This window comes from Hyposmocoma kahamanoa, unplaced genomic scaffold (assembly GCF_003589595.1).
Source record: "Hyposmocoma kahamanoa isolate Upper Pololo Valley unplaced genomic scaffold, ASM358959v1 91977, whole genome shotgun sequence".
NCBI lineage: Eukaryota > Metazoa > Arthropoda > Insecta > Lepidoptera > Cosmopterigidae > Hyposmocoma > Hyposmocoma kahamanoa.
In genome coordinates, this window is record NW_020654744.1 from 1 (window position 1) to 9,495 (window position 9,495).

The window sequence follows — 9,495 nt, forward strand, 5'->3', positions numbered from 1 at the left end:
CGGAGTTCTATCGCAAAGGCATTAATAACCTTCCCATTAGATGGCAGCAACGTATAAATAATAATGGCAACTATTTTGATTTAATAAATTTGTTACAAATATAAAAACTAAACAATTTAGATTTTCAGTACAAATCGGCAATTTCATACTTTAACCCCTATTATTAAAAATATATATATTAATTACAAATTTTCAAAAAGTGTTTCTGTGTTTCTACCACGAGTTTACTGAGACCACAGAACAATAAACACAGTAGAAGTGGTTAGTTATCGTCTGATGCGTGCCAACTATAGGTCTCGGAAAGACCTATGTGAGCACAGTCAGCCATTTACGCTTTGTATGGTATGGTTGCGTCATTCTTTCGTGCAAATTCTCTAACATCCTAAAAAAATGCCTTATTGTGCAGTTTTGGAGTGCAATAAGTCGCACCAAAAATGTTACCCGTGGCGGTATTTCATGCCATCGGAGTCTTATCTTAATAAATTTTCAATTTTCTGTTTACCGAAATAATTTTATTGTTACAAGAAACGAAAGTAAAGCATATATCCCTGCAAAATGGTCGCTTCTTTTTTGGAGAACTAAATTAATAACTACAATTCGTCGTCGTTCAGCAATTTACCGCTAGATAGCAGCACATTGATTGAAATTTCAATATAATATCAAAACGTCGCAACTTGCAATAATAGATATTGATGGTATTTGACTTTCAACGCTACAGCAACTGAGTAAAGTTTAAATTATATTAACAACGCAGAATTTGCTATTTCTTTTAAATTTAAAACTACGACCAATCAATATCAAGATGTAGTGTTTCAAATTAAGAATGTGTGAGGTTTGGCGACACCGGTTCTGACAGTATCTGAGGCTTAAGGCCCTTCCATTGATTTTTTTCTTCCTTGACTGCGACAGTTGTCGCTAGCAACCGCGTAAATTACTTCACAATTGTATATGGCAAATTATACAGCGCCTCTAGCGGTCACAAAAAGTAACTAACAATTTGTATTTACTATTATTAACAAGTTAACATTTTGTATATGAACATTTTTGAAGGTCGCTAGCGATAACTGTCGCTGTAATCTCGTAGTAGAAGCACTGGCTTGACAGTATTGTTTATTTGAAAAGAGCAACCTCTAGAGTTTCTTGCTCGTTCTTAGTGAAATCAGCACAGCAAAAAATTACGTTTTGTAAAATTTTACCTATTAATTATTTGACTATGATACTTTTATTTATTTATGGTCAAAGAACTTATAATATTTAATTACTTATATACTTAGTTGTTAGACAGGATGATGAAGACCGGTTACCTGTATAGTGCTAAGCAGCATAGCTGTGAAGCCCATTGGCACAGCTGTGGCCGACACTCGTTCCTTGACGTCGTAGACCACTATGCGAACTACGGCATCGCCTGTTAGCCCGTCACTCGCCCGGAACAGTACGGTCTTCGAGAAACACGGGTTACTGCATGTCTGAAATTGTATCACCTATTGTACTGACCATAACAAAGCAGTCTAACACGCGGCTGGGAATATGGAAAGTCAACGCCCAGTAGAGCTCCTTGTGAAAGAGTTAATCCAGGGAAGTACCTGCCACCACTATACTCTAGCCAAATTCGATGTAGAATAAATGTCAACAAACAAAGGGTTTTCATCTAAGACTATTTCACAGTTACCACATTATTTTTTTCCGATTTTACTTGGGCTATTGTTAATGCTAATCTTGAAGTCATGACTGTGATGAATTTTGTTTAATAAAAGTTTCGTATCACCTAAAAATAACATACCACAACAACAAACCGGTAATTATTTATTTATGAAACTGTGTCATCTCTAATTTGAAGGGAGAGATTGCAAACAATCGAGTTTGAGTAGTAATTCAAGTTTAGAATCGGAAATATATCGCAAATTGAGAATGATAACGTCACTAATACAAATATTTTATTTTTATTTTTAACGTCATCTTGGATTTGAGAGTACGAACTTTTATAATGCAATGAACATTTCCGCATGTTTAAATAAAATGTAAGCACATTACCTCTGGTCTCACTCGCTCCTCATTAGCACCTGACCCCAATTTTACAGTCCACAACACCCTTTTTAAACCCAGTCTTAAAAAAGAACTGCGCAAAAGACTTATAAAAATTTATTCTGCTCGGTAGAAGATTTGTCAAGTATAAAAACTGATTGCTCTCAAATGTAGCAGGTGAAATCAATTTCGTCACTAAAAAAATCAAGTGTCTGGAGTGGGCATTAAAGTTTATCAAAAACAGTTTACTCTGTAGTAATAAGAAAACCGACCTCAAAAGTCATTCATCCCCTAGTTTTACCACCCTTAGAGGTGGAATATTTTCTTCAAATTTGAATGGGACCACATCTGAGGTACACTTTTTCCAACAAAAAAGAATCAGCAAAATCGGTTCAAAAAGTGAGTTATCACGTAACGTACATACAAAAGAACATACAGTCGAATTGACAAGCTCCTCCTTTTTTTGAAGGCAGTTAAAATAATGCAAGATTTTCGTATAGTGACGGTATTAAAGTTAACGTGCGATATTATCCTCTGAATTGTGTTATATTTTGTGTTACTTTAAATAACGGGTTGGCCAAAAAGTCGGTTTTTACCACTAGCTAACTTTAAACGTAAAAATATTTTTTTCTTTTAAAATATTATATTGGCTATGGTCATTTTTTTAATTTTATTTTAACGCGCATTTTTGAATCGTAAAGGCGTTGTATTTCATTGTGATAATGCAAAAGCACGCACATCTTTAGATTTAGTTCGGGATGTGTTACCTCATCCACCGTACTCACCCGACTTAGTAAAAATCTGACGAGGCTGCTTCAGATTTTTAATTATTTCAGTGTTTCGAAAATTCTATAAACAATCACGATTTTCAAAGCGAAGAGACCAAACCGACAGTCAAACGACACTTAGAACTGTATTTTATAAGACACGAATTTTTATGAAAGAGGAATTCCAAAATTACCTTTCAGGTAATGATTGGATGGCAAAAGATTCTAGATCGACAATACATAATTGATTAAAATTTGATAATTATTTTTTAAAACTCTGATACCCCACGGACTTACTGATAATCCCAAAATGTAACATAGGTAACAGCTAAAGCATATTATCAAGAAAAAGGTCATAAAATGACACTGCGTTACCTTAAACGAATATAAATCTTATATCCCGAGTGTTAAGGTAAACTTTTCTTTGCTAAAGCGATTTTGTGTTAAAAACACAATAGGTTACCAACGCAATCGTAACGTGTCCGTAAAAGTCGAACAGTCCCAAAGCATGGACTTTTAAAAAAAGTACAAGCATTTTCTTTTTAGATATGATTAAAAAATAATATGCTGAAACTTGGATTATTGCAGGTGGGCTAAGAGGTATAAGTGTACCAGAATGTCGTAAATGCGAGTTACTTCAAACTGCAAACATAAATAAATCTAACACCCACAATGTAATTGATATATTTTTGTTTAATATTAAAATGTGTCAGACATTACTTACCTTTCTCACACGCAAATTCATACAGAGCTTAAAACATTGTACGAGGTTAGACCAAGTCTGGTCAATTAAAAAATATGAAGTATCTCGTACATTTTTTCTGACTAGATATTGATGTCGCCCACTACAAATTTAAATTTGTCTTAAGTCCCATCAGGATCCCGAATCAGAACTCTTCGCCGATATCTAACAGAATCGTTCGACTGGATATCGTTCTCGAATCGAAGTGCGCTTACCGAACTATTCAGAACAATCGAGTTAAAACGTTCGATTCGGATTCGGATACGATATCGTTATCCAGCAACGTTTACGGAGTTAGTCGGCGAATATAGATTATAAGAAAAATGCATTGACTTACAATTATATGGACGTCGGGTCCGCGCTAAAAAGTGTCCGCACTTGTAAGGCGCTAAAATCGTATACAGAGCGCCAAACTCCGCTTTAGTCTTCATTTGTTCTACTGACAGCGCGATACTGCGATGACATTACAATTTAAATTTCGAATGGGACACTTTTTTCGTGGTTTTTGTATTAGACCCGTCGTCCATTTATTTGTAAGTCAATGGAAAAATGAAATCCTTTTATATACATTTTTAAGACTTTAAATGCCAAAATATGGGAATTCATTAGTCTCGCGTTAAAATAAATTAAAATTTAACAAAATCCATATTTTATTTAAAATAATAAAAGATTTCCATATTACATACTTGCTTTGTAAACAATAGGACGTTCGGTAACCTTCATTCGATAACTGCGTTCTGAATAACGTTTACGTAGCCTTTGCCGGACGAGAAGTACGAGTAATCGTCCGGGTGTGACGTCATTGCGGTTCGGTTTCGAATACGACAGTTTGACGTTCGATTCGGTTATTGTGAATAAAAATGAAAAGAAATCGTACGATATCTAATCGAATCGGTCGACAACAGAGTTATCGTAAGATTCTGAATCGACCTGCAGGTTCTGGTACACCTATAGATACTTTATTTTAAGAGAAGTGTTTTGAGTTCTAGGAAGAACCAATAAAATCTTATCAGAATTTCAAGTACACTAAACTGGTCTTTGTTTCTCAACTATACATGAATGATATAGTAGGTATATTTTTGGTGGTGGTTTGTGACTCTAGTTGCGCTTGTATTTTATGCGGAGGGAGGGTGGGATAATTCATCATCATTTTACTTAAGAGCTAGACTCTTGTCGGTGTAGCCTTCTCCACTGCTCACGGTTCATAGCCAGTTCTTTGACCTATTTATAGCAGTTCACTTTGAACTTCTTTTTTATTTGTTCACTACACACCATTCCCGGTCTTACTCTTTTTCTTTTCCCTTTCATGTTCCCCTCAATTATCACTTTCACAAATTCGTCATTACGTAACAAATGTCCAAATATTTACCCCCTTCTCCTCTCCATTGCCTTCAAAAGACTTCCCTCCTCCCCAATCCTTTCCAAAACTTCCTCATTTGATGTCTTTTCAATCAATTTTATTTTTTCCATTCGCCTCCAGTACCACATTTCAAATGACTCCAATGTCTCTGTGTCTTTTAATGTTATTGTCCATATCTCGCTTCCATACAGTGCGGTGCTCCAGGTATTTTAGATAGGTATTTTAGAGGTGAAAATATGTTTTTTATTATGGAATAAATGTGGGATAATTAGCTGCACGAAAAAATATTCAACACAAGCGCAACTATTTTGCGCGATTTAACCTTCACTGGGTTCGCGGAGTAGCAAATTAATTTACTTCCATTTTTATTAAACTAATTTGTTTGTCTATTTTATCCACTGAGAGACTATAGTGGTAAACTCTTTAGATTACGAGTTAAGGTTTCAAATCCCTGTTCCCCCATGTTCTTCTTACCCCACCTGACCTTACAACAACAATGCGTCCGCGTAACAAGTTATACGGGTGATTGTGTTGCCCCCATACGTAAGCAACACGCTCACCATAACAATTACACCGCCACTCAGTTTTTAATCGCAAAGAAAGATCTAACGGTTACAATCACTCCGTACGTCACTGTGCGACTTAAATTGAAAAGTCTCATAAGCCTGTGATTAATTTCACTGACATATCGTCGGGGATAGTATAATTACGCGTAACTAGCATTGGATTATAAGTTTCCATTTCTTTAATTTATTCGCCATGAATCTGTCGTTACCAGTCCGTAGACGACAAAACTTAATGCTTACGGTGCAAGAATGAAAGTCGTAACCATTGAAATAACAAAGTGATAACGTTAAATCTCTCTCCTGTAAAAGTTGGTTCAGTGCAGATACGCGCCTTTTACCAATGCTTCATATACATATATGTGGTGTTTTTACATATTCTTGTGACGGTGTGACCTCCTTTCACTGTCATCTCACATTTTTGTAACGCCTCTCTCCTCTTGTATCCTATCATTTTTTTTATTTTACATGTATTTAAATTTTAAATTTGAATTGTTCCGTCTTCCTTCAAATTCCACACATTTTGTTTTCGTACCACGGTCACTCCCAGCTCGACCGCCACAACAGTCGGAGCTGTTCCAAATTCCATCGCGAATAATCGCTAATTTTGGTTCTTTACTACGTTTATAATCATTAAGTAAGGTAAATCATGTGTAATAATTTATAAGTCTACAGCCTTCGTGTACCTATATCTGTAATTCAGTTACTCGGCCCATTTAGGGGTAAGTGCCTTAACAATAAAGTGTAGGGAGAGTTTTATACTGTTGTACCTGTTTTTTTACATTTACCTTTTTATTGTTACAGCCCTTTCTTTAAACTTTAGTTCTTTAATAAATTTTGTGGACCGGAAGTTTCCCATTTCATTGCCGTGAACCTGTTCACGGCTAGTTAGGGTTACAACCCTTTCATTCTAATGGCACAATTGGGCACATTTCGCGTTTTCGACTGATGTTTACCTACGACAACGGCCGGGCGCGTTCCGAAGCGTAGCAGCGGCAACTAACCGCTTATAGCAAGGGTTGCCAAACTTTCTGGTACACCGACCACTTAGGCAAGAAAAAAAAATCATCGCCCACCACCACAAAAAATAATTGAAAACACGTATTTTTTATATTAAGTTAACACAAAAAATCACAAGGAAAAATTATGCATATTTGTAGTGTAGTTTATATAGACAGCATAAACCTGCCGCCCCCCCTAGGATTCTTCAGCGCCCACTGGAGGGCGGTAGGGACCACTTTGGGAAACTATGCTTTATACCTTCATAATTCATAATTCATTTATTATTTGCATAACATGGGTAACACAGTTCTTAAATATAGTTTATAGTTCAACCATGTCACCCTGAGGGGCACCGCAAATTTTTTCACTTACGATATACAATTCAAATCAATATTCTATAAAAGTTAAATGATTTATACAAAATATCAAAATAGTTAATAGTAAAAAATAATTGAAATTAACACAGTTATACTATAGGTAAAATATTGTTTAAACAATCTTAATTATTGATAATGTCAACAACATTTACAAGTTGTCACTGCTGTCAAAAAACTCTTGCAACGTGTAAAAACATTTATCTATTAAATAATTTGTAATTTTTTTATCAAAAATGTTGTTGTTAGTTTCATTTTTTATACATTTTGGGACCTTATTATAAATTTTTATGCACATAAAATGGGGGCCAGAACTGTGCATTTTTAATTTTGAAGGTGGAACCGGTATCCTGTGTCTGGGTCGTAGAGTTATTGGCTTATTTTCATTTGGGAATAGGTGTTTATGGTTCCTTATAAATTTAATCATTTGTAGGATGTATAACGATGGTAGTGTTAGTATATTTAATTTCTTAAAATGGGGTTTACAGCTTTCTGTTGGCTTTATATTGGATAGTATTCTTATGCATTTTTTTTTGGTATATAAAAACCTCACCTACGTTCGTACTGTTGCCCCATAATTCCACTCCATATCGGAGCCACGCATCAGCATACGCATAGTATGCACACAGGGCCGTCTTTAGGTCTGTGGTCTTTTTTAATTGCAATAAGGCGTATGTGAAGCTTGCCATTCTAGAGCATATTTTTTGGATATGTGCCTTCCAGTTTACGTGAGTATCCATCTCTAGGCCCAGTAATTTATTTACGTCGACGCATTCTATATGACTATTGTTATATGAGAAATTGATATCGACATTGCTCCTTTGGTAAGGGTGGAATTGCATAAGTTTTGTCTTTTCAATATTTAATTCCAAATTATGTACTTTAAGCCAGTTAGTCACTTTATTTAGGATGTATTCAAGTCGGGAAGTTAATGTATTTTTGTCGTCTTTAAGCGGGAACACAATTGAGATGTCGTCTGCAAAGATTACGCAGTGTTCATCGAACTTTTTGGGGAGGTCGTTAATATATATAATGAAAAGCAAACAACCTAGCACACTGCCTTGTGGGATAGACCCCAACATGTGGGTTTTGTCAGAATCTACATTTTGTATCAATCTTTTTTTGGGGGTCATGGAACTCTATCTGGACATATTGCTTGCGGTCAGAGAGGTATGATTTGAACCATTTATGTGCCAAACCCCTAACTCCTATACCATACAGTTTGGATAGCATTATCCTATAGGACACCTTGTCGTAAGCCTTACTCATATCGAGTTGGATACCGATTGCATTACTTTTATTATTTATTATATTAAGGATTTCGTCTACGAATTTATATAGGGCCAAGGTTGTAGATCTCTTTTTCCTGAAACCATACTGACTCTCATTGAATATATTAAATTTTTCACAAAACGAGTAAAGTTTGTTTGCAACAGTTTTTTCGATGATTTTTGCAAAGGTAGGTAGCAACGCGATAGGTCGGTATTGAGCGGGGTCACTTGTATCGCCTTTTTTGTGAATGGGTTTAATTTTTGATATTTTTATTGAGTCAGGTACTATGCCTTCGCTAAAAGATTGGTTAATAAGCAATGAGAGTGGAGCAGCTAGTTCATCGGCACACTTTCGTATAAGAGAAGGTGGGAAGTCATCATGTCCGAAACTGTTTTTATTTTTCAGACTACGAATAATCTTATGTACTTCACATTCGCTAACAGGAGTCAAATAAAGAGAATTTATAGGGCGATCGGAAACTGGTTCACCGTGTGCTTGTCCGTCTGTACTGCCTAGGGAAGAGAAGTGATCGTTAAAAAGATTTGCCACCGATTCAGGTTCTTCTACTTGCCTGTTGTTAGAAATGAGTTTAATATTTTTGTACGTGTGTTTGTTTGATTTATTGGTTTGCTCTTTAATTACTCTCCACATTGCCTTAGCTGCGTTGTTAGATTTTTTTATGGTTTGTATATTTTGTAATTTTTTTGACTTTATTACCAAACGTTTTAACATTTTTTCATATTGTTTGTAATGATCATTTAATATTATGTTATCAGTTTGAGAAAGGCTTACATTGGGCACGCGAAGAAGGTACACTTGCCACGTCTATAAGTCTGTGATTTCGACGGTGCCCAAAATTAAACCTGACACCTGCAAAATAAGAAAAAAAAATAGTACCTCTACAATTTCCGTGGAGCCGTATCGTACGGAGAGGTGTTTGGAGAAGCGCACGTATATGACGACGAGTGGCGACGGCGGCCGTCCGTGCATGTCACACAGCAGGTTGTCGCAGGACAACGCCAGCTCGCACAGCGGGACTTCGTTCATATCTAAAAAACATCGTTACTGTAAACGGAAAGCAGTGATCCACCTGATTAAATCAAATTCAAATTCAAATTTAAAATAATCTTTATTTCATAGGTAAGCATTATTACACTTGAAATCGTCACAATGGTTAAACTCTACCGCTCATTCGTAAGGCAGATTCCCCTGAGAAGAATGAGCAAGAAACTCTAGGGGTTGCTCTTTGTAAATAACATTTGTACACATTCAACATTTACAATATATATTTTTTACGTTTTGAAATGTTACTACCACGGATTTTTGTCATCCAAGTACGCAGAAGTTGCATAATAAATAAACCTTTAGTATAAAGTTTTTGTTTCACTATAGT

At 35.7% G+C, this 9,495-nt stretch overlaps 1 protein-coding gene across 1 annotated transcript; it reads right to left on the bottom strand.

Annotated features, from left to right (window-relative positions):
* Positions 1 to 1,277: 1,277 nt before the first annotated feature.
* Positions 1,278 to 9,149, bottom strand: LOC113236393 (type II inositol 3,4-bisphosphate 4-phosphatase-like). Its single transcript, XM_026472429.1, has 2 exons — positions 9,000 to 9,149; positions 1,278 to 1,466 (listed from the first exon to the last, which is right to left on the bottom strand). Exons 1-2 carry the CDS (start codon positions 9,147 to 9,149, stop codon positions 1,278 to 1,280), a joined length of 339 nt encoding a protein of 112 aa, XP_026328214.1.
* Positions 9,150 to 9,495: the final 346 nt, after the last annotated feature.

Coding starts and splice junctions, on each gene's coding strand:
- LOC113236393 (XM_026472429.1), bottom strand. CDS start 9,149: ATGAACGAAGTCCCGCTGTGCGAGCTGGCGTTGTCCTGCGACAACCTG. Junction 1,467..8,999: donor GCTCCACGGAAATTGTAGAG/GTACTATTTTTT, acceptor ATACAATTTCAG/ACATGCAGTAACCCGTGTTT.